General features: G+C 37.0%; 1 protein-coding gene across 3 annotated transcripts in view; it reads left to right on the top strand.

The window, feature by feature from the left end:
* The window catches only part of PDCD10 (programmed cell death 10), a 44,019-nt gene extending 33,322 nt beyond the window's left edge, over positions 1–10,697 (top strand). For all 3 annotated transcript variants that reach the window (XM_043473814.1, XM_043473815.1, XM_043473816.1), the window contains 4 exons: positions 238–364; positions 5,658–5,736; positions 6,038–6,120; positions 9,630–10,697. In XM_043473814.1, the coding sequence (XP_043329749.1) occupies positions 238–364; positions 5,658–5,736; positions 6,038–6,120; positions 9,630–9,711 (371 nt within the window). In that variant the 3' untranslated portion in view covers positions 9,712–10,697. The remainder of the gene's footprint in view (positions 1–237; positions 365–5,657; positions 5,737–6,037; positions 6,121–9,629) is intronic.
* The last annotated feature ends 16,001 nt before the right edge of the window (positions 10,698–26,698 follow it).

The raw sequence follows: 26,698 nt of genomic DNA on the forward strand, positions 1-26,698 counted from the left end.
TATCCCATATTGAAAATGTTCATTTTTTTATCTTCTGATATTTTACTTGGAGGGAGCCCTAATACAATTACTGAACTAAGTTAAACTGTAATGAATTCTGCTTTGTAACCTTGTTCTTCCTAGTTTTCTAGCCTTTTATCTTCCCACTCACCTCCTTGACCAACACATTGGAAATTCTTAGACTTGAATTTGGCAGTAAGCTGCATGGTGTTTTTTACTACGTATTTATTTCATCAGAGTATATGATTGAACGACCAGAGCCAGAATTCCAGGACCTAAATGAAAAGGCACGAGCACTTAAACAGATTCTCAGTAAGATCCCAGATGAGATCAACGACAGAGTGAGGTTTCTGCAGACAATCAAGTAAGCAGCTTTTGGTTTGGTTCTTCTTCTTTTTTAAGTACTTCAAAAGGGCCACTCATTTTAGATATTTTACTGTGGTATGACATTAATGTTAAGTTGAAATATTAATTTGAAATAAAAAATCTGAAAATTGCTATATTTTTTTATTAATTTCTAAACTGCCTCTGGCTTCTGAGTACAGTAAAATATTTTAGAATGTTTCATTTAAAAGCAGAGAATGGAATGTACATAAACTAGAATGCAGTTTGAACTTCATAAGAAGTGGAAGAGTGTAAATGTCAGATTAAAGTGAAGAGGGTAGTTGAGATTGATAACAAAGGATACCAATACTGTTTTTTATTTCAGAAATAGTTCATGTTATTAGCATAATGAAGTACTCTTAGTTGTAAATAGCACTTTCTAATACTGACCAAATTGTGAACCTCCCCAAATCCTTGCATTTGGGATGCAGAGTGGAAGAAATTGAGCTGACACAGTTCACTTCAGCAAGAAGCCTGCTGATGGGCAGCAGCAAGAAGGGTTCTTCTCGAACAGGGACACCAGTACCTCCCCCCGGGGGCATTCTCAGCGGTGAGAGGGCGGAGGAATCAGAGGGGAGCTCCAAATGTAATTTCTAGATGAGTGTTTTTAAACTAAAGAGTCTGATAATTTTCTTCCACCTCAATGGGTAGACCAAAGAACTGGGAATAACTAGTGGGACTATCAGTGCAACCTTTTGGTGAAACAAGTAGAAATTGCTAGAAAGGAGGAGTGGGAGGGAGGTTCAAGAAGGAGGGGACAAATGTCTACATGTGACTGACTCATGTTGTTGTATGGCAGAAACCAACACAGCACTGTAAAGCAATTATCTTCCAATTAAAATAAGTTTAAAAAAAGCAGGTAAGCACTATTGGAACCAGACTTTTAAAAAAAAATATTGCTAGAAAGGAAGGATTTAGCACAAATCTTTTTCTGGAAGAAGCTGCATCATAACATTACATCTTTCAAGAACTGAAGGAGGCTCCCCTGGAATAAATATTACCATACATCTTACAGGAAGAGTGTTCTCTGTAATTCACATAGCAAAATTATATTTTAGCTGACTGGCTACATTTTGTTGGGATAGAGGGAGGAGTGTGACCCATTTTAGAAAATAATGGTAATAGGTACCAACTCAACTATCAAGGAATGACCGTGTTCTTTTTGGTCCTCTGATTGAGTATCGGAGAGTACAAAAGACTCCATTGACTAGTCAAGTCCACGTCACAAAGACTAAAACCTTAAGGTAAATATTTTACTTTTATTGGAAAGCCTCAGCTTTCCTTAGTTGTTTTTATTACAGATTTTTATTTTCAGTTTTGTATAAAGTGAACATGTTTGGCCTGTAAAAGCATAATTGTCAGTGATCTCAAACACAACTGTTTAAACACTTATTTCTAGAATTTTCAAATAATATAATTTATTTTGATAATCATATGCTGCATTATATAACCTGGTTTGAACCTAAGCAGACTGACTCCAAGGACTTCTCTGGTGCTTTCCAATCATAGAGATTCATAATGTCGATCTAATCAGGTGATTGAAAAAAAGAATGTTTCTGCTGTTTGGAAGAGGCCTGGTAAAGGGCATCCTGTGTATTGGATGTCGGTAGGTAAGAGGGAGAATAGTGTTGTGGTTGAAGCTGGGAGTGAGATGGTACACCCAGAACCCTCAGCCTGCTATTTTGATACCCTCTTTCCACTTCAAGGACTCCTGGACTCATCTCTGCTAAACCCATTGTTACTCTAAAGAGAGGGAGTTTGAAAACTTCTTTATTACCAGCCACATTTTAATCATAAGGAAGTTGAGGTCAAGGGTCTCTGAGTCTTGTCCTTAGTCATGGACAGAGGCTGAATTAGGGTCTTGTCTCATTTGCGGGGCAATAATAGTATTTCAGTTCCGTTTTCTGGAGTGTGCTCCGCACAACTGAATTAAAATTTATTTTGTATCCATTTTAAGATGGATCACTTGCCATGGAAATTTTGTTGATAATATGTATTGTTTCTAAGACTGAAATTTAACCCTGTGTGTATTAGCATGGATGGCTATGGCTGTTTGTATCACTGACACATGTAGGTAAATTTTGATATATATTGTTACTGCTATTAATTGTTTGACAAATTAGTGGATAAAATTGAGCCGAAATAAAAACAGTTTATCCTTCAAGCACAACATATTGTGCAGTTATTATTTTACTTTCTCATATTTAAGGTGAATATCCTCTTCTCTCATTATTTTAACAATACTTTTCAATATACCTGTATCAAATACTTACTGTCTTAGCACTGTCCAAAATGCTGTATGAGAAAGTACTCTTGTCAGATGACAAATATCCAGATATTTTTGTATATACCAGCAAACCTAGGTTTGACTTTGCAACATCTTGCTTTGTGACCTTGGCAAGTTGCTTAGCTTCTGTGACTAGTTTCTTCCTGTGAAGATGAGGGTAACAGTTGTGAGTTTAAAATGGTAGACAGTGCCTGGCACAGAACCTCGCATCACAGCACATAAAGCATTGTGAAATAAGATTTGTCTTTTCCCTCTATGAAGTTGGATAGTAAAAATGACTTGATTAATGTTTCTGTTTGACTACATTTGAGCTTATGCAAATACTTTATGAAATTAGTTCTTAGGATACTTTCCAATTAATGGATAACTAGTGGAAACTGGATTTCATAGTCCAGAAATCTCTGCATTTATCTCTTTACCCTTATCTATATTTGGATATTCATAGGTGAGGGTTTGTAAGGGTTGGTTTTGATGATGGCCTCAAAATAGCTTTTCCAGGGTGTCCAGTCTAGATCAAATTGAACATACAGCACAGGAATTTCCTTCCTGCAGTATGTTTGTGTAAACATAATTACACAGATTTGGGTGCCAGAAGTTCTACTGTCCCATGCAATTTTTTTGTAAGATGTATTACATTTCTTCTGATGCCTCTTGCCCTTTTCAGCATATATGTTTCCCCAAAGTTGTCCCACTAAATACATGCAAGTTGCTAAAATTCCTTCCTACTCTGCCATCCTATATGTCTCTCATTGCTGAATTCATTAACTCCAAACTCTGCCTGTGCTTAGTCGCTCAGTTGTGTCCAGCTCTTTGCGACCCCGTAGACTGCAGCCTGACAGGCTCCTCTGTTCATGGGGATTCTCCAGACAAGAATACTGGAGTGTGTTGCCATGCGCTTCTCCCCTTCCCAACCCAGGGATGCACTACAATTGTTTTACCCCTCAGGTTTTCCTCAGTTTTTTATTTAATTGTCTGAAGTATTTTGTGTGTGTGTGTGTGTGTGTGCTGGTATTTTCTCTTTAGGACACAAACCCTCAAGTAGTTAACTACCTTCTCTGGCGCGAACCTTAGTGCCGTAAATGAAGATGCTGTTCTGTGTACATACAGATCATCTAATATTTGACATAAATTGCTGCAGATTATTTTAGAGAAGGCCAGGCCTAGGGACAGACAATCTTGGTCTTTATAAAGCTCTGTGGCAAATAGTGGATCAAACTTCAGCTCTAGGTTCTGAGTTCCCAAACAATAGTTTCCAAACCTGGTTCATCAGCAGAATCATGTGGGAAGTTTCTTCTCTTTTGAAGAACAGACAGATTCCCAATATTCCATAAGGTACACTACAGAATATGGTTGTCTATAAACAGCTGTCTGATTACTGTAATTTGCTTTATTGTATTCCTTTTGAATAAGCTTATTGTGGGTTTGAAGAATCTTCCATATCCAGAGATTGGACATTTTTTAATTTGTTGAAATTGTCATTTTTCTCACATAATAGGATGGTTGTATGACACCATCATTAAGCAGTAGGGGGCTTAATGCCTGTCACAGCAGTACAGGGATACAGCTTCCCTGAAAACACAAAGGAACAGTTAATGTAACTAAAAATTGTTATTACTAGAGGTCAAAAAAAGAGAGTGGATGGGTATAATTTCTATGTAAATTTATTGTCCTTTTTGAATATCTAATGTTTTAATGTTTCAACCTGTTACCGATGTATGACTTACAAGAGGTAATAAGGAAATATTTATTGAAATATTGAATTAGAAGGTCATTACTACTGCAGAATAAGCTAAAATGCTTTTTTATACCAAAAGCCTTTATATTTGTAATTTTTAGAATTTCCATATGCTTATTTACTAAAAATAAACTGTGAAACACACAGAAAAATCTGGACACAGAGCTTTTAGGTTTTCTTTAAATAGTTTAGCTGAAATGTTTTAAGTATGAAATAACTAAAATCTGACATTTGTGATTAAAAGGTAGGTAATAAAAGGTTGTGTTTTGGGTAGTATATATTGATGTTTTACTAATTCGTATCTTTACACTTGCATTGCATTTGAACAGCAAAAGTTTGTAGCAGTTAACAGCTAAGAGAATGGATATGAAAAAGAGAAGGTTTGCCTTAGAGACTGAGAGGCTGTTTGAGAATGCAGAATTTACAATAAGTTCAGTTTGCTAGAATATTGCTGTGAAGTTAGAACACGGAAATTGAAAAGGGCATAGATAGAAAAGATGAGAATTTTTAAAAATGATAACAGGGATAGGAAGAAAAGTCAACTCAAATGAGAATGATTGATTTCTTCTCTCTTTAGAAAGGGGAGAGAAATGGTGATGCACGTGCAGTCAAAGGATGATTGTTGGAAAGGTTAAGGTAGAAGAATATTCTGATTTTGTCTCTCCCAGAAATATAAATATATTTTCTAAGGAAAATAGTGACACAAAGATTTGAAAGAGGAGAATACATGGTTGTTAGAGAGGAGGCTAGATAAATGTGTCTTAAGGGAGAATAGCTACATCTGAGGAGGAAATATTTTAAACATCGAAACTATCAGGTCTATAATTTGAAATGTTTTAAATACAGGAGTGAGTTACATGTAATAGCAAAATTTCATATAATTGTTCATGAGATAGCAAAAGTGAATAATACAGTTGCTCAAATTCACCTACATGAGAAGGGAAAAGTCACAACAGGAAAATATGAGAGTCAGAGGTCTCTCTTAACTGAGTAGGTAATGCTGAATAAAATGAAAATGATCTGGGGAAGTTGATGTTAGTTGTGTAGTGTTTCCTCAGCAGTGCAGGAGTAGCTGGGATCACAGGAGGATACAGGCTAAAAATCCCCCACTTAACCAGCCAGTCAAATATTTGACTTGATACAGTGTTCACATGGTAATTAAGTATAGTGATTCTTAAACATAGCTGTGTATGGAGACTTCTTTCAAATGAAACTGATTTTAAGAAGATCCTTTCTTTCCTCACCCAACAGGGATATAGCTAGTGCAATAAAAGAACTTCTTGATACAGTAAACAATGTCTTCAAGAAATATCAATACCAGAACCGCAGGGTAAGTTTAGTAGAAACCTTACAAGCTGCCACCCTAGATGTTGGTTTACATCTAGTTGTTTTATTGAATAATATGACTGTTGAATTATTGAAAATGGTTTTGTATCATTAATGACTGGATTTGTCCTTGAATTTGAATGTGCTGTTAAACGTGTATTTAAGTGAATACTCCTAAAACTGATTATCTATAATATAAGGTGTATTCTTAATTCTGTGTAATCTTCTGTCCCTGACTTTGGCTTTTGTGTTATTTCTCTTTTCTTACTTGTTTTTTTTTTCCTTATTATTTTTGATGTTTGTAGGCACTTGAACACCAAAAGAAAGAATTCGTAAAGTACTCTAAAAGTTTCAGTGATACTCTGAAAACCTATTTTAAAGATGGCAAGTAAGTATTATCATTTATCCCCCTTTTAAAATTGTAAAATTATGTGGCTTTCTATGATACTGAAACCATATATATTTAACTCTTCTACTATATTGTTAATACTTAAGCCAACTACTAAGATAGACTGTTAAAAATGGAAAGGGGGTGTTTGATAATCCAGCCATGACGGTAGTCTGGAGCTGCAGTTGCAGACTTTTTCTGAAAAGGGCCCGGTGGCAGATGTTTTAACGTGGCGAGCTTGTTGCAGCCATAGCGCCTCACCTCTGCCGCTGTAGCGCGGAAGCAGCTGTGGACAATATGGAGACAAGTGAGCATTTCTGTGGCTGTGTTCTAATAAAAACTTACTTTATAGACACTGAATTGAATAATTTTCAACTGTCTCATTACTTTGATTTTTAAAGAATTTTTACTGTTTAAAAATGTAAAAGTATCCCTAGCTTCCAGGCCGCACAGTAGTGAGATTTGGCTTACTGGGCTACTTTACCAACCCCTGAAGCAGTGATTCTCAAACTTGAACAGCTTCAGAGTCGTCTGGAGGGCTTGGTTATAGACAAAATGTTTTTGGGTCCAGAGTTTCTGATTCTGTCGGTCTAGGATGGGCCCAGGAATTAACATTTCTAAGAAATTTCTAGATGATATGAATGCGACAGTTCTGTTAAGAACTGTTGTACTATAGTTAAAACAGTGGTTCTCAATCCTTTTTGCACATTAATATCACTTGTATTCAGTGTTTTAAAATCCCAGTGCCTCGACCCCACCTCCAGAGCTTCTGATTCCATTGGCTTGAGTGGGGCCAGGGTTAAGGTGTTTTTTAAAAGTGCTTCATGTGTTTTTAAAGAGCCACAAAAGGTTGTAATCCACTGTCATAGAAGAGAGGCTTTCTGTAAGACAGAAAGTATACTAAAAAAGTAAATTAGATATTATTTTAAAATTTACATACACTTGGCTACAGAACATTCTAGAAAACCAAGAAATACTATGTGACTTATGTATCATACACATATACATACATACGATGTATAAACTGATCCAAAGGCTATGTCTTCTGCAGCCTCATACTTTATAGAGAATTCTTTGTACCTCAAATAGAATTTTGTGGACAAGACCATTTTCTATCAATGCTTGAAGCAGAAGAATAAATCGTGATTATTTCAGATATAGTTGGCAGGGAGCTTTAACATCCTGTCCCACCGCTGACATTTTAAGATCCTAACATCCATGTCAAATTGTTACAGTATTATTGTAGTAATATTAAAAAGTAATAAAATACATTAGAGTGGTATAATGATTTTCAGCCATTTTTAATAGTTCAAACAGATTGAAATATTTCCATTTTATTATAAATTAAAGATGTTGTGCTAAATATTGTTAATGATTTTGTGTTGTTTAATGCTGCCGTTCAGGTTGTGTGAAGGAAAACGTACCTTGTTGATTTAGTTTAAGAAGCTGGCAGGTGTGTTCTGAAAATAAACTTACACCTGTTTTTCCTTGGTCTCCTCTGCTAAGTCCAAATAACCAAAAAGCACATTAAAAGAATAATTTGCATTAAGGAGATTATTTATGATACTGATTAATTAAGAACAACATGGGATAAGCACATTAAAAGGTAGAAATTCATTTAGAGCATAACTTTGATTAATGTGAAATTATTTACTCTCATCCCTGTTTGTACAGTAGAATCACTTGGGTTCAGTTTTTAAAAATCTTTGTCCTTGGTCCCAAAGTTATTTCTAACAGCTTAAACAGGCATACGGATTATTCAGGCTCCCTGCTACTACTTTTTCTCCATTCAGCAGCTTTTTAAAATTACCATTGTTTGCATATGAATAACATACCACAAGTTTTCTCCCTGTGTCCTCAGAGTTGAAAATTATTAATAGAGCCTGATCTTTGAGCCATTTTTCAATAGGAGGATGAATTTGCATTGATTCATTTAATTTTTCCTAGGCCCCCTTTGTTGAGGAATGCCTAAGATAATGATACTGTCAGCTCTTCATATCCACAGGTTCCAAATCCCTTTGTTATTGTTTAGTCACTCAGTGTCCAACTCTTTTGCCCCCCGTGGACTGTAGCCCTCCAGGCTCCTCTGTCCACGGGATTTCCCAGGCCAGAATGCTGGGGTGGGTAGCCTTCTCCTCAGGAGAAGGGGTTCTTCCCAACCCAGAGATCAAGCCAGCATCTCCTGCATTGCAGGCGGGTTCTTTACCACTGAGCCACCTGCTGCTGCTGCTGCTGAGTCGCTTCAGTCGTGTCCGACTCTGTGCGACCCAATAGACGGCAGCCCACCAGGCTCCCCCGTCCCTGGGATTCTCCAGGCAAGAACACTGGAGTGGGTTGGCATTTCCTTCTCCAATGCATGAAGTGAAATGTGAAAGTGAAGTCGCTCAGTCGTGTCTGACTCTTAGCGACCCCATGGACTGCAGCCTACCAGGCTCCTCCGTCCATGGGATTTTCCAGGCAAGAGGACTGGAGTGAGTGCCATTGCCTTCTCCGACTGAGCCACCTGGGAAATTCCAAATCCTTGGATTCAACCAGTTGAAAATTTTTGGAGAAAGAAATTCCAGAAAGTTTCATGGCATTTATATTGTACTTCATCTATTTACATTGCATTTACACTGTATTAGGAATAACAAGTAATCTCGAGATAATTTAAAGTATATCAGAGGATGTACCTAGGTTATGTACAGATACTACACCATTTTATATAAGGGACTTGAGCATCCACAGATTCTAGTTTCTGAGGGGACTCCTGGAACCAGTCCTTGTGTGATACTGAGGGGTGATTGTACAAGCTTTAGCTATGCTCCTGAAAACTGATAAGGCCACGCAGGGGGACTAAGCATCATCTCTGTGCTCCAGATCGCATGAGGATGGGCTGATAGAATGTGGTTCAGAACGAAGTAATTTTTAAGAACATATTTTTACACATTGTCAACTCTTAAATATTGAAACCACATGATTATTTTATTTTAAAAGTTTATTAATTCTAAAAGTAATTCAATTATTTTGTTTTTGAAGGAAGGTAAGGATAGGGATGAATCAAAGTAATGAACCTTTTCCCAAGTATCATCTCATTGAGATTTTGAGACTGAATATGGTATTTTAGCAGGTCTTATTTTGATAACTTGTGTGAAACCACAGCTGGAGACTACATTCGAATCCTCCTCTTTGGCCAGTTACATGTTCGACCTGTAAAATGAACTCCTATAAAATGCACTCTGGTTGTTGAGGCACCCCCCCATCATTAGCAGCCCACCAACACCTTATTGCAGCCAGGACCACTAGGGGGCAGTAACTCCTAGATAGTTTCCAATGATGCAGGACACTTAACTTCCAAGTTGGGATAAACGTTGCTACTCAGTACTAACTTGCCTTTTTTGTTGTTGTTGGTCCTAAATTGATTGTATTGCTGCTGCTAGTTTGGCATTTTAAGTATAAATATTTTTAAAGAATTAATTTTTTGGATAAAATTAATGCTTATTCTTTTCTTTTTTTTTTTTTTGAAACAGGGCAATAAATGTGTTCATAAGTGCCAACCGACTAATTCATCAAACCAACTTGATACTTCAGACCTTCAAAACTGTGGCCTGAGAGTTGTATATGTTAAGAGATGTACTTCTCAGTGGCAGTATTGGACTGCCTTTATCTGTAAATTTTAAAGTTTGACTGTATAAATTATCAGTCCCTCCTGTAGGGATCTAATAATCCAGGATGTTGAATGGGATTATTGCCATCTTACACCATATTTTTGTAAAATGTAGCTTAATCATAATCTCACACTGAAGATTTTGCATCACTTTTGCTATTATCATTCTTTTAAGAATTATAAGCCAAAAGAATTTACGCCTTAATGTGTCATTATATAACATTCCTTAAAAGAATTGTAAATATTGGTGTTTGTTTCTGACATTTTAACTTGAAAGCGATATGCTGCAAGATAATGTATTTAACAATATTTGGTGGCAAATATTCAATAAATAGTTTACATCTGTTAAACATTTCTTTACTTGAAAAAATGCATATATATATGTGAATATATATATGATCAGAAGACCAAGAAGACTTGGTGTAATGTCTAAAGAACTTCTAAGGGGAGCTTATTAGCAGTTTATCAGATAATAAAGCAACAAGAATTCCTATTTTTTTGTCCTTAATCACTCTGGGCAAAAAGTAGTTGATGGAGATATTTTTGTTAGTTACTATATTTGAGGTACTGAGTATTTTTCCAACCTTTGTTTTAAGAGACTTATGAGAAGCAGATGGCGGTTTATAGTGTCTTCACATTCTACTGCCATTTTTGAGCTCTGTGACTATGTAAGATTAAGTCTTTCTGGTATGCTGGGCCCTAATAAGCTTTGCGCCTTTTTTCCATAAATAGCCACAACTAATAGTAATTTGAAGCTATACCAATGCTAGTTGGTTTGAAATTGTCATGAGTGTTAATAATATTATATACACTCTTTAAATATGTACAGTTTTGGTTCACCGTAGAGAAATTCTAAGGAAATTATGTATCAAGTATTCATGTTAAGTGATTTCATTTTTCAATTATGATAAAATAAAGGAAAAAATCAGAATTTGTTTATCTTTTATAAAGATTTTAAATGTTTAATTTCTGTTGACAATATCAATTTTTTGCTATAATGCAATTTAATTATTCTTTAAAAATTTCCCCCCATTTTAGAAAGTAGATTTTTTAAAAATTACTGTCATTAGCAATACAAAAGGAAATCATCCACTTAGATGTAAACAGGAAATGTGTAGGAAAGCAAAAAAACTGATAGACAATTGAATGAAATATCATAACTTAGAGACATACTGATTTTTTTCTTCAGTGACACTTAGCTAGTAAAACACATATAATTGGTGATTTTAATACTGTGTATTTTAGGCATAAGCTGTTTTTCACTCTTGGAAGCAGATGAATGGTGATTTGCAAAACACTTGTGAATACATGAAGAAAAAAAATACTGCTTTTCTTTTCATTGAGCAGCAGACTTTTCTAACGTGAATGAGTACTATCTTTCTTCCTGTTGTCTTTCCCTCCTTAAGAGAACTCACCTGTTAACCAGTCATGCCTCAGCTCATCTTTTTTTTTTTTAACTTTCTTTTATCTTTTTATTCTACTATGCAATATATCCCGTTTTTCTGTTTTCATGAAATTTACCTCCAGAAAGGAGATTTAGTCTCAGGATAATTCAGTTTCTTACATGATCTTAGTGGTTTGTGTTTTGGAATCAGGGAGTCAGATACAACTCCAGAGAACAGAAAAGTGGCTCCCGAGGGAAGGAAGAAAGGAGACCTTTGTTGAGCACCTCTGTATCAAGCGTTTTTCTAGACTCATCCATTTCTTACAATTCTCTTTGTAGTCCTGTGACTTTGTCATATTTGCCTTGCAGTTGAGGAAACTGGCTAAGAGAGCTTCAGTTACAAAACTGGTAATTGCCAGAGACAGGATTTGAATTCAACATTTGTCTCCAGATTCCACACTCTTTTCACTGAACTGTACTTCATACACTGCCAAAAATGCAGTGTTTAGAATAGTTTCCTTGACCAAGCTGACATAGCAGGAAATGAGACATTGTGATAAGTCTTTTTCATAAATCTAAATTTATTTAAAGAGGTCTCCTTTTATTTGAGACCATAACTATGTTTTAGATGTTTAAAATGTCTTCTCACACTGTTTTTAAACAAAGTGATACAATTGTAGTTTGGGTTTCTTTCATGATTGCACTATTGTGATAACCTTGTATGGCAAAATGAGGTTGGTAACCCAATGTAAGGCCTTCCTAATTGGTTACTAGCTTTTCATATGGAAATAATTTCAAGTTGATGGCAAATTTACCAAAACTTAGCAAGAGGAAGAATAGTGCAAAGAACATCAACTTGTCTTTTATCCAGACTGACCTATTGTTAAGATTTTACCATTTTTATATTGTCATTTGTTTATTTGTTTTCCTTTCCTTAAACTCCTGGGTCAGTTTACCCTGGGTCATTTCCATGGCTCTTTTTCTTTCATGGTGTTTACTTATGTTTTTGAAAAATACAGTCTTCTGTCTCCTGCCCCCTCCTCTCTTTATAATAGGATGTTCCTTATTTTGGGTTTCCTTGTGATTAGATTCTACTTATGCATTCTTGGTCAGAATACTACACGGTGTCCCATCCGTTCCTCACTGGTGTTAATTTTGGTCACTCAGTCAAGGTGGTGGTCAGTTTCACAAATGTATAGTTACAATTTTCATCTTGCACCTGATAAGCAACCTGAGGAAGTGGTAAAGAATCTGTCTGTCAGTGTAGGAGACTCAGGTTGGATCCCTGAGTGGGGAAGATCCCCTGGAAAAGGGAATGGCAATCCACTCCAGTAATCTTGCCTCAGAAATCGCATGGACAAGGAGCCTGGCGGGCTACAATCCATGGGGTCGCAAAGAGCTGGACACGATTAGCAGCTAAATAGCAACATCAATGTTTTACCCCCAGCATCTAGTATCAATTGATGATTCTTGCTTATTCAGTCTTTACTTTGATAGTTTCAAAATGGTGATTTTCCCAATGCCAGCATATCTTATGTACCCACTCACAGTGTTCTACTGTCTAAATATGAACCTTCCTTTCTCTCCATCCTCTCATTCATCCATATCTATCCACATAAATTTTTACAGTAACTTATTTTGGTTTTCTATTTTTTCAATGGCTTAGAGTTCATTACTTATTTTGATACTTAAATGGTCTTAGATTTTGATCAGTATGAGGACCTTCTATTTCAATCTGATTTCTGTGTCCTTGTGACTTCCACTTAATCTTTTTTTTTTTTTATCATAAGTACATTATCTTAAGTATGTCCCACAATTTGGAATCTGCGGTTTTTCCAGGGAGCCTTGGGGGATGATAAGAGATACACAGGTCTGGCTACTGAGTGGGCTCATTACTACTGGACGTCGTCTGCTTCTAGGCTTATTCAGACAACTAGGAAATGTGCATGTACAAACACGTACACACAAATCTACGTGTACACATACATTTTACATGTCATATGCACATTATGTGTGATTTCAGAAGTCGTGAGTTCACAGTAATACCTCCGATTGCAATCCATCCTCCTAGGATTCATTCTTACTTTCCCATTCCATATTTCTGTGTCCCTCCCCCAGAATCCCGACTCACTGAAACATCAATTTATTCACTTGTTCAGTCCTACAGTACATTTGAAATAGTTTTAGAATTTCTTTTGCCCTATCACTGTAGAAGGCAAACTTAAAAGACTGTAAGATCGTTTGCAGTTCTTTCACTGTTTGTACTCTGCCCAAGACTAAGGATATGCAATTACATTCTGTGTTCATGAGTTACTTGGATCAATCCTTTTTTTCTCCTTCACTGTGATTATGTACTTTATTCTAAATAAATTGGGTTCACTTGTTTCAGTTTTCTTCCAGGTTTAAGGTTCCTTCCCCCGACTCACCCACACCACCCACTTCGCATCCTTATACATTTATTTATTAAGAATATATAGAACATTAGCATGCTTCTAAACATAAGAACTATACCAAAAGGTTTACTAGAGAAGTGTCACACTCTTACCCGTCTGTGCCATTTCCCACCCTGCCAAGTAGGTATCCAACTCCACTGTTTTTTGGTCTTTATCCCGTGTTTCTTTTTATGAAGAAAAATAATGTGTTTTCTTATCCCTCCTTTCTTATGCAAAAGGTAGAATTCATGCAGGGAACTAACCCTCCCAGTTTGCTTAGGACCGCTGTTTCTTGGCACATGGAGTATTTAGTGCAAAAACTGGAAGAATCAGACAAATTGAGAGAATTAGTTATTTAATATAGTTGCTTTTATAAAGTGCAACTTTATTGGTGCATGGTTTACATATGTGCCTTCACAAAAATGAGGTATAATTCAGTGTCATAAAATTGACCCATTTTAAGAGTTGTGCAAACTGACTACAATTGTAGAATACTTTTATCATTATGGCAAAAGTCCTCATTCCCAGATATTGGTTCAGGCAACCCTTAAACACTTTCTGGATGTTTCATATGCATAGAATCACACAATGTTACATTTCTAGTCTGGCTTCTTTTACTTAGCATAATGTTTTTGAGGTTCAGCCATGTTAGCATTTCTATCAGTACTCAATGCTAATGAATACTCCATTATATGAATCTCCTATATTTTATCTATCCTTTAAATAGTTGATAGACATTTGAGTTGCTTCCTTCTTCACTATGATGCACATTGCTGCTATGAACATTCACCTGCCAGTCTTTATTGACATGGGTTTTTATTTCTTTTGGGTGGATACCTAAGAGTGGAGATGTTTGGTTGTTTGATAAATTTATATTTAAGTTTTTAAGAAAATGTCATACTGTTTTCCAGTGGTATACTATTTTACATTCCCAGCAGCAATTGAAGGATGTTCCCATATCTCTACGTCTTCAGCATCATTTGTTAATGACTATTTTTATTATAGGCATTCTTGTACATATAAAATGATATCTCACAGGGAAATGTCCCTAATGATGAATGAAGTGCAGTGTTTTTCATGTGTTTATTAGTATTCCACATGGTTCTTTTCACAATATCTTCAGGAATCACTCCATGCCTAAGTCTATTAGAGATCCTCTCTCTTTTTTTGTTTTGGTAGCAGCCTAGTGTTGCAGGGTGTGTAGGTACCCTAATTTATTTATCTGATCAATCTCCTATGCTTGTGCATTCAGATAGTATTCAGTATTTTGCAAAGCTACAAGTAATGCTACAGTGAATGTTCTTACATACCTATTTCTGGTTTGTTTGAAGTATACGTTCAGAGGAGACTCCTGGAAGTGGGCTTGTACTAGTCAACAACGTATGTATATGACGTTTTACTAGATATTGACAAATTCCATAAACGTTGAGGCAATTTTTATTCCGCTAAAAATGTATGAGGCCTTTTATTTACCCAAAACTTCACTTAAAATTGTCAAGCTTTTGAATTTTTTACATGATGAGTGAGAAATTGTAACTCATTATACCTTCATTTGCACTTCACTGCTATGAGTAAAGTTAGGCATCTTTCATGTTTAAGGGCCAATTCTGTATCTTTGTGATTTTGAATTTGCTTGTTTTTTTACCATGCAAAGTTTATGTAGACAAATTTATTAATTCCTCCATGAAACCATCTGGGCTTGGTGTTTTTTTTTGTGGAGTAATTGCTTGATAATTTTATTTATTTTATGCAAAAAATTTTAAGCTTTCTATCTCTACAGGAGTCAGTTTTCTAGGAAAGTGTCCATTTCTTCTGGTTTTCACATGTGTATTTCTCTTGAAGTGAGCAAACTAATGTTTTAAAAACTTTTTCTCTGTATCATAGCTGTTTCTTTGTTGTCATTTCTTATTCTGTATATTTTCACCCTCTTGTTCAGTTCATACATACATACATTTTTTGTTTGATTTACTCGACCTGTCACGTACTCCGTGTTAAAGTCTCTATTAGTAGTGTATTTCTCTGTGTATTTTCCCTGCATCTCTTGCTGTGTTTGTTTACATAGGTGGTTACTGTGTTATACATACATACATTTTTTGTTTGATTTACTCGACCTGTCACGTACTCCGTGTTAAAGTCTCTATTAGTAGTGTATTTCTCTGTGTATTTTCCCTGCATCTCTTGCTGTGTTTGTTTACATAGGTGGTTACTGTGTTATTGGTTGTATAGATATTCATACCTGTTACATCCTAAATGTGAATGTAGATTTTAATGTTATAAAGTGTCCTTTTCTTTTTTTCTTGTTTAGTAGTGTTTTTTAAAATTTGTCTTTTGACCTTGAGTTGAGCCCATTCACATTTATTGTCATGACTACTATGTTTGGGCTAATTCTGCTATGTTGTAATTTCTGCATGTATTATGTTATAGATGTTTTTTCTACTTGCTTTTTAAAAAAAATTTCCTATTGGTATTTAGGAAGGTTTATATTTTTAACCTCCACCAGAGAAGCCCCATTAACTATGTTTGGGCTAATTATGTATTATGTTTATTTTTTCTACTTAAAAAATTCCTTTTGGTATTTACGAAGATTTATAGTTTTATCTTAGTGGTGGCTTTGTATTAATATAGTATTTTTAGTCTTTTTTTCTTTAATCTTTTTAAAATTTTTATTATCTGGTGTGTCAGTTTTAAATCATATCCTTTAAATCTCACCTGTTATCTAAATGAGAGTCAGTGTTCTTTTTTTACATCTTGTCCCCCTTTTCTCTCCCTTTTCTTATTTTTAATTACGTTTTTCTACTTTATCAAAATACAGAATATTACGTGTTTTTCTCCTACCTTTGTTTTCTTCTACAAAGGTAGAAGAAATAATCCACCATTATTTCAGTGTAAATGCTACAGTTAAACATATGAATACTCACATATTGTGAGCTCACATACATGTGAATGCTCACATATGTCATGGTCCCTTTGCCTGTTTTCTCAGTCATCTATTGGTTGGATGAAGATCATCTAGAAGCTTCTATAACTACACATTTATATAGTACTCTCTGAGCTCTTGCAGGTTCAACGTTATTTTCCTCTAGTCTTGTTTCTTAAAGACTATTTCAATTGTCTATAATATCCTTAGTTCACATTTTCTTTCCTTCAGTTTATTGAAAATTGTAGCTTCACTTTTGCTTTGCTTTGTATGTTGTTTCTGAGACATCTGATGTAAATCTAATTTTCTTGCCTTTACATTATTTGTCTTTTTGCCTGGAAATGCAAGGATTTTTTGCCTTACTTTCAGAGTCTAATAGTTTTGTTAGGATATGTATCAGAGTTAGTCATTCCAGGTCAATTTTCCTGGTACGTAATGGGTCCTTTTTATGTGTGGATAGAGGTCTTACTTTATTTCTGTAAAGTGATCTTGGGTTACACTTTTAAATACGAATTCTATTCTGTTCTTTTGTCTTTCTGGGACATTGATTAACATGTTGAACTCTCTTTGCCTGTCTTCTACTTTCTTTGTGACCTTCTTTTACTTTTTGCTTTATTTATTTTCCTGCTTTTCATCAAGATTTTTTGTTAATTTTTTATCCAAGTCTACTCTCTCAGACACTTAGTAATTTAATCTTTATTTCTGGTGTAATTTTCCCCCCTACATTTAGTCAGCTCTCATCTCTCCCTATTTTTGTGCATTTCTGCCCTTAGTACTTGTATTTCTAATTTAGTCTACTTTTTCATATTGTTGTTCGGTCACCCAGTCATGTCTGACTCTTTGTGACCCTATGGACTGCAGCACGCCAGGCCTCTCTGTCCCTCACCATCTCCTGAAGTTTGCCCAAATTCATGTCCATTGCATCCGTGATGCCATCCAGCCATCTCATCCTCTGATGCCCTCTTCCTCTTCTTCTTCTGCCCTCAATCTTTCCTAGTACCAGGGACTTTTCCAGTGAGTCAGCTGTTCGCATCAGATGACCAAAATACCAGAGTTTCAGCTTCCGCATCAGTCCTTCCTATGAGTATTCAGGGTTGATTTCCCTTAAGATGGACTGGTTTGATCTCCTTGCTGCCCAAGGGACTCTCAGGAGTCTTCTCCAACACCACAGTTCAAACGCATCAATACTTCAGCGCTCAACCTTCTTTACAGTCCAGCTCTCTCAACCGTATGTGACCACTGGAAAGACCATAGCCTTGATTATAGGCACCTTGTTGGCAGAGGAATGTCTCTGCTTTTTGACATACTGTCTAGGTTTGTCATAGTTTTCCTGCCAGTAAGCAAACGTCTTCTGATTTAATGGCTGCAGTCACCATCCACAGGGATTTTAGAGTCCAAGAAGAGGAAATAGAGGGGGGGGGAGTGGAAGTAATTTTTCATATACCACATGCTTATTTGAGGATATTTTATTTAGTTGGGGTGGACTGGCCCAGTTTTCTTCAGTGGCTTATTTTGGGAGGATTTATAGCAGCAAAAAATGGATTGTGTTGCTGTAGGGGAAAGAGCCCAGTCTACCCTGTCTCTTTTCTATGACTGCTAGATACTTAGTTTCCGCTTCTACTTTCCTTCTTTTCTTCCACTGCCTTGTTCTCTGGATGCAATGCTTCACCAGAGCTGCCGCATCCAGCCCCTGCAACTCATATTGTGAACTTTCTATCAAGTACCCACCTGTGCTCAGAGTCTTGGCCTTTAATGTTGCACTTTCTCTTTCTAGGGATGATTTTACTGTTGCTTTTTCTAAGTCCTCTTTTCCTTTCTGCTCCTTTTCAGAGACTCTCAAACTTCCCCTTACCTGCTCTCCTGGCTCACAGGCTTGCCAACAGCAGGAGAGAAGTGAGAACTGGCGGATTTTTCCTCTCTCCTCACAGGTGATTTGAAAGTTGTGGCATTTGCTGTCTCCTAGTTACACTGAAGGCATAAATCAGCTAACATTTCGTTTACTCTTATTGAATTTGTCCTTTCAATTAGGATATCAAATATCTTTTGGGATATTAAGAATTAGACAGCCACTGTTGTTCTCCAAACCTGGCATTTCCTTTCTGAGTTTTTCCAGTAATTTTGCTGGTTTGTGAAATCCCAAATTCCTGAAACCTATGGATTAAAAGACTCAGCTTTGGAGGTAAATGAAGACTCCGTGTTTAGGGAGGCAGGCTTCATTGAGAAGCTGTGGACTCCCTCAGTCCTCCCAGTATCCTTCCTCTACAGGCAGCACTGGTCAGAAGCCAGCTTCTGGTCTTGCTCTGGTCTTGGCTGACTAGCTGTTGTCTTGCAGGTTAGCGGTGGGAGACAGTTTTCTATTCTGAGAAAGTTCTAAGTGGCATCCTCATGTTGGCAAAACTGGGATATTCCTGGGCTTCAAATTAAGCAATAATGTGTCTGGAAAGCCCAAAGGTCATTTCCAGCCCTCCAGTGAACTATGCAGACCAACTGTGATAAGTGTAAAAGCATGCATTTTGAGTAAAACTTGGTGTTATTAATGAGGAGTAGGCCCAGCAGAATCAGCCTACCCTGGCTGTCATGAAATATCATAGACTGCATGGCTTAAACAACAAAATTTCATTTTCTCACAGATTTGGAGGCTGGAAGGCTGAGATCAGCAACAGAAAAGAGGATCAGCAAAGAGAATGCTAGGAAAACTGTTGAACTTCGGCTATGTTAAGGAAGACCTAAGATAGATGGTCTCATTTGCTAAAATTAATACTAAAGGAGGGAGGGAACCCATGAAAGAAACACTCAAGAATTTAAAAATGAATTTGCATACCATGCCTTTCAACTACAAGAAATAAGCAGAAGGAAAATGTTCTGAAGATGATTCTAAATAACATTACCTTGTAAATGTGCTCAAATGTTTCACTCAGCATGAAATAATCAAGATATTTGTTTTGTTTTGTAAAGATGCTAAATAAGAGAACAGAGTGCTTCAAAAATGATGTCTTATCACCTGGCACACTGCATGAAAAGCTACAAATTATCAACAGGATATTATTCTAAATGTAATTTGAAAAAGAAATTGTATAGATTGAATTCCAAATGAAATTAAGATTTAAGGTGGGGGCAATTATAGCATCTATTTCACCTATTTTCTTGATTGACATTTATATTTGACCTCTTTTATAATGTTTATGCATTTCTCTTTTCTATTACGCATTTTCCAGAAATTGTTTTAGAGCATTTTTATGATTTTGACAGTTTGACATTTATATTCCAAGCAGAAGTGCTAAGCTTTTTCAAGCATGTGTTACTAAGGTCTTTGAGAAAATAAACCCGGTCATTTGATACCACTGCAGGGAAATAGCAGTCATCTTTCTAAATCACATCAGCTATTCATAACAGCATATTTAATATCTCATTTCATCTACAACTACCCTACAGAGTCTGGCTTTGCGAATATAGTTAGAAAACCATTCTCTGAATACCATTATACTTACCAGCATATTTCTTATTTTTCTCTTATTTTGATGGTATACACAAGCCCCCCGTGAGTTACTTCCTCCAGACTCTATCCTTGAAGGAAACTGCTGCATTCATGGTCATTGCTGAAGAAAAGGGATCTTGGCTACTTCAATGTGACGTCTCCCATCTACACTCATCTACACTTCCCAGACACATTATTGCATCTACCCTGGTTGGAACAGGGGTGGAAACCTTATCCAAGGGCAAAAATTACTGGGATTGGCTTTTGAGATAGCTATTCTGTAGTACATCTCTGCTCAACCATGGCCACTACAGCCAGGCCCCTTCGATCTTGCTCTAAATTCTAAGCTAGGTAATTCTGAAAGTCACCTGACTATGAGAAAGGAAATTGAAATGATACAAGGAAGCTATAAAGCAGAAGCAGCACATACCAGCCCACAGTAGGAGTAAGCAGAAAGGAAGAGGTGGAGAAAATTGATCAGAGGATAAATTGTCAGTTTGTAGTGAAAAAGTAGGTGTAGAAACAAAAATAAACAGCAGAAGCACTCAAGTTACATTTAGGTGAAAATTCAATTGACTGCTCTTGAAAGAAAATAATCCAGTTCTCAGCCCTAGTTTGTTTCTAGAATGACCTTCCAGTACTGCATCAGACTTGGCTCTGCTGTACAGATATATCTCAAGAGATCTTGCAGGTTCAATTCCAGATCACCAAAATAAAGCAAATCAAGTTTTTTCATTTCCCAATGTATATAAATTTATATCTATATTGTACTGTAGTCTAGTAAGTACATCATAGCTTCATGTCTAAAAAACAATGTACATGCTTTAATTAAAAAATACTTTATTGCTAAAAATGCTAACCATCATCTGAGCCTTTGAAAGATGAAACTGTTAGTCATTCAGTCATGTCTGACTCTTTTGTGACCACATGCACTATAGCCTGCCAGGCTCCTCTGGCCTTGGAATTCTCCAGGCAAGAATACTGGAGTGGGTAGTCATTTCCTTCTCCAGAGGATCTTCCTGACCCAGGGATCGAACTTCGATCTCCTGCATTGCAAGCAGATTCTTTACCATCTGAACTACCAGGGAAGCCCATCTGAGCCTTTGAGTTGTAATCTTTTTACAATAGTAATATCACAGATAACAAATTACAGATGACCATAACAAATACAATAACAATGGAAAAATTTAAAATATAAAAATTACTGAAATGTGACATGAAGATGCAAAATGAGAGATGCTACTGGAAAATTTGCTTGACACAAAGTTGCCGCAAACCTTCATTTTGTAAAACGTGCAATATCTGTGAAGTATAGTAAAACAAGGTATACCAGTAATTCCTTACTTCTTCAGGGGTGCCCAATGTGTCTCTCTCCTTCCTTTTAGTCATATTATGTAACAAATCCCCATTACTTGGTTGTTGGAGTGAGCCTGGTTCTTACAACCGATATAGCCCGAGGTACGTTGCTTAATAGTAGTGTTTCAGTAGCTCTATTTGTGAAGTATTGATATTTAGGTACTCATTAATTTTCTTAACCCATTATTCTCTTTTAATTTCTCCATCCCCTCCTTTCTTTTTTTTTTTTTTTTTTTGCTGATAAATCATCACTGAAGTAAAGGCAGGAAAAGAAGGTGGGCTTATCTGGAGAGTTGTCAGTTACAGAACTCTCCTGACTAGTCAGAATTTCTTTTTAATTTAGAAAAGAATGGTCCCTCAATTGTACTTACCACTCTCTAATAAAAGACAACTAGATTTCTAAACACTGTTTCTCATTTTTTCTTTCCTACTTAAAAGAAAAAACAAAAACCATACACAACAGGTACTTTCCAGGTCACAGAAATAGCACAAAGGAAAAACAATCCCTACCTCTTTCTGTGCCTCCTTTATGTCCAAAAATACAGAAAGTGGAGAAATATGGGAAAATGACTTCGGGTGTCACTTATCTGTGGTGAGTGGTCAGAAGGCTGATGTCTATCATCCTCTCACCTTGAGCTCTCTCCTTCCTCCCCTGAATCCATCATTCCCAAACTCAAAATGCCTAAGGAAACACTCCAACACTCATAGCTTCTTCTTGATTGGACACCCCAGTTAGCTGGTCCTCAGAAACCTAGGTTCAAAGTCTAAAGCTGCGATTGTTACTTTTAACCTTGTGTATTCTCTAGTATTTTCTAACAAGGCGAATGGTGTTATCATCTTCCTAATTGTATCTATTAAGAACACAAGGCTTCCCGAGGTGGTGCTAGTGGTAAAGAACATGCCTGCCAATGCAGGAGACGTAAGAGACATGGGTTCATGGAGGGGAGGTGGGAGGGGGGATCGGGATGGGGAATACATGTAACTCCATGGCTGATTCATGTCAATGTATGACAAAACCCACTGCAATGTTGCGAAGTAACTAGCCTCCAACTAATAAAAATAATTGGAAAAAAAAAAAAAAGAGAGACATGGGTTCAGTCCCTGGGTCGGGAAGATGCCCTGGGGGAGGGCATGGCAACCCACTCCAGTATTCTTGCCTGGAGAATCCCATGGACAGAGGAGCCTGGCGGGCTACAATCCATGGAGTCACACAGAACTGGACACAACTGAAGTGACTTACTGTGCACACACGCATTAAGAACATACTAGTTTGCGAGTAGCAACAGGAGAGGTTTTTTTGTTTGTTTTTAATATAACAAGAATTTTTTTAAAAAAGCCAGTTGCTGATGTTGGTTAAGTGACAACACCTATGAGATTTTTGAAGTGTTTCCTTCAGCGGCTTCAGTGGTAGAGTCCAGATTCAGGGCAGGAATTAAAGAAGAGGGGGTGCCTTTCCCATTTTATCATGTAAAACAAGAACTTTCCAGGGCCCTGACAGTCTTCTACCTATAGTCTCATTGACCAGAATTATGTCACTGTGTCACGTGATCATCTCTGCCTGCGAGGGAGTCTGGGAAAACAACCTGTCTTGCCTTGTGTTGGGTATGAATTACTTCTCTGTGAAAAGGGGATTCTCTTAGCAAGGAAGGGACAAGGAAGGAATGTTGAGGGGGAAACCCAAAGTCCTTGCAAGATGATGAGAAAAAATTTACACCTGGTTCAGTGGCTTTTTCAAGCCTCGAAATGTCTTGCATTTGACCTTTTTTAGAATTGCTCTTGCCACATTAACTCTAGGATTTATAGGGAGTTTATGTATCCTGGACCTAAGAAAAACGAGTTTCTAAGGACTGTCACAGTCCAAGCACCTGTACTTGTGTTGTGCTTAGTCACTCAGTCGTATCCAGCTCTTTGGGACCCCCATGGACTGTAGACCCCCAGACTCCTCTGTCCGTGGAATTCTCCAGGCAAGAATACTGGAGTGGGTAGCCATGCCCTCCTCCAGGGGATCTTCCCAACCCAGGGATCAAACCCAGGTCTCCTGCATTGCAGACAGATTCTTTTCAATTTGAGCCACAAATGAAGTTGCAAATGACTTTGTAAATGACTTTGGAGAAGTTAATAATGAGTACTATGAGATGCAAGCTGTGCTGGAGAGTGGGCACCTGGGTTGAAGGAGGATGCTGGGTGACTCCTAACTGTAAAAACTGAAGTGACCTCAAAATCAATGGCTTCCCTGAATGAAAATGACCCCCAGACACTCAGCTGGGCACCGGTGGGCACTTCCCCCAGCTCAGGCTCAAATCCTGAAATTTGCTCTTTATCTTGAAAACTTTTATTATTTTATTTTTTGAAAACAATTTTAAAGCTACAGAATTGTAAGAATAATTCAATAACATATGTCTATGTATCAATATTTAGAATTGTTATATAATATGTGATCATTATTGTTGAGTCATTTGCAAACGTTACAAGCATCATGACCCTTATCCTCAATACATCAATCACCATGTATCTCTAAGAATAAATACATTCTCTTACATAACCACAGGTCAGTTATCACATTCGGAAAATTTCACATTGATTCATAACTATTTCCTAACAGACTGTCCGTATTTAAACGCTGCCTCTCCTCCCAGTGCTGCCCCCTCCCTTCACGCACCCCCATCCAAGGAGCCGATCAGGGACTGAGTTGCATGTAGTTGCCTTGTATCTTTTCATGACACTGATATTTTTTGAAGAAGATGGTTGGCTGTATGGAATTCTGTCGATTTGGATATGTCTGATTGTTCGTTCATGAACAGACGCAGGTCTGGATTTGGCCTGAGTGATGGTGGAAGTGATGCTGTGTCCTTGGCTCATTGCATCCAGGCGCACATGGCGTCAGCCTGTCCCGCTGTGGGCCATGTTAACCGATAAGGAACTCCACTGCAAGGTACCCCTTTGCCTTCTGCAATACAAGTAATCTGTGGGGAATATACTTTGAAATTGTGTAAATATTTTATTTTTTAAGAATCTTTAATGAACTGATCTTTTCCTGAATCAATTATTAATAAAGTTGGTTATAAAATAGTGATTTTCTGACTCTATCAAGATTTACCTCTTTTTATTCCCTCCCTGTCCTGTTCCTTCCTTTCATGCTTCCCTCCCTCCCTCCCTCCCTTGTTTCCTTCTTTCCACTTTCTTTATATATATACACAAATATACATGTGTTTGTGTCAGTATAGAATAATGGACCATTCTTGAAAGTTCTCTGTTACCCATTCCTCTCATTATTCATTTTGTTGCTCAAACTGACCCCAATTTGGCCAGTGAGAGTCCCTTTATGCTTTCTCCTATTTCTTTTTTAAGTCTCTCATTTTTAAAGCATTTTTTTAAACCTTCTCGCAAACAAGATACCCAAGGTTTATCTTGTACTGCTTCTTTCCTGGCTCAGAAATCATTTACTTCTCCAAAGAGAACAGTATTTAGAAATGAAGACCTAGGCTAGATGTGCTTATTGCATTTCAGAAGTCTCAGCAGTCAGAACTAGGAATTAAGTTTGTGTGTGTTTGTGAGTGTGTGTGTGTGATTAGTTTATATTTTTATCTTCTAATTCCAATGCAATATTATAGAATTCTTCCTTGCCATGTTTGTATCTCCCTTCTGCTACAAAGAAAACCCTGATTCCTAACAAAATCAATGTTCGTTTATTGGTGCCACCCTGCAGTACACACAAAATAGTTTTAAAGTAACTGAAATCCATGTCATTGCTATCAAGAAAACTATTGTTCAAGATACTTTGTAGTTCTGTTTGTCCTTAAATTGAGGTAATACAGTCAAAGTCCTGGGCTCAAACATTCCTTGGACTTGTTCTGTTTTTGTTTTCCCTGTAGTTATGTTTTATATTTGGTTAAGTTCACTTGTTTCTATTTGTTTTCAATTTTAGTTTTGCCCCCCTCTTATTTAATTATTTATATTTTAAAATATTTAAACTACCAAAGTAGTTTCTGAAATCTAAATCATACAATAAGATTTCAGAATTGTGCCGATGCTTATCCTGGATCTTTCTCTCCTCCACACTTATCGAATACTCTCCCTTGTATTTCTGATACTTTTCTGGGAAAAATAAAAGCCATCATCAGCTCTCAGCTTTATTTCCTCAGTTGCCTCCTAGCTGATCTTGCCTCCTTTTGATACAGTAGTTTTGAGTCTTAGTTGTACAATCTTAGAATGGAATCATCTGAGGAACTCTAAAAATTACTGGTGACTAGATTCTATCTCCAGAGACTGTAAATAATTGTTCTGAAGAGGAACTTGGGCATTGGATTTTTAAAAGCTACCAGATCACTTAAAAACTACCGAGATGAGAGCCACTGGGCATCAGTGATCTTCCATAAATGCACATCTCATCATGTTACATCCTCTGCTTAAAATTTTCCATAACTCCACTGCCCTCAGCATGAACACCTGACTCCCCAGCAGGGCTCTTATGATCTGGACCAGCCAGACTTCCGTCCCTTCCCACAGCCCTCCTTCCCTATGCTGTGTGAGCCATACAGACTAAATTGTTTTCATCCCCAGGAATCCACCATGAACTCAGTCATCTCCAGACCTTGGCTGTTTCTTCTGTTTAAACTCCCTTCATCTTATTCTTTATCTGGCTAATACTTACTCATCATTTGGGAGCCATCATGACTATGATTTTTTTCAATAACACTTTCCTTTTCCATTCTGTCCAACTCTGTTAGAAGCCCCTGTGTGTTCTTCCTTGAATCCACCTCTTGCTCTATTGAGTTGTAAGCTTTATGAGAGTTGGAGCCAGTCTGACTTCATCACTTGATGGCACCAGTACCTTGCACTATGTTTAGGCCACTCTGTCAATCACTATATGGTGAAATGAATGACTGGGTGAATAAGCAAATCCATTTGAACTGTATTCTTTTGAGAGAATCCATTTGCGATAGTCAAATGCTGACGTTTCCACTGCTAATCCAATGAGAGAAACAGGTAGTCTTGGGGTGAGAGTGTGGCAGGTGGGCAGATGCTTGACTGACAGGTCCCATTAGTTAATCCATATGCTAATTTAATATTTAAAAAGTATTTATGTCAAAAGACATGTCTTGGGTACTGTGGGTAAACATGAAATAATATTACCTGGGACATGGAATATTTTCTTTTCGGCAGAGCTCACAGGGTTCTTATGTCCATCCCCCCTTCTTAAAATTAGGTAATAGAGGAAACTTTTAAAGATCATATGATTTAATCTTTTAATTTTACAGATGAAGATTCTGAAACTGGAGAAGCTGAGTAACTTCCTCAAGGTCATGCAGCTGGTTATGATCATAGATTTGTATCATTTTTCTGCTTAGTTGAAAATCTGACTCACTTC

The sequence above is a fragment of the Cervus canadensis genome, chromosome 7 (assembly GCF_019320065.1).
Source record: "Cervus canadensis isolate Bull #8, Minnesota chromosome 7, ASM1932006v1, whole genome shotgun sequence".
NCBI lineage: Eukaryota > Metazoa > Chordata > Mammalia > Artiodactyla > Cervidae > Cervus > Cervus canadensis.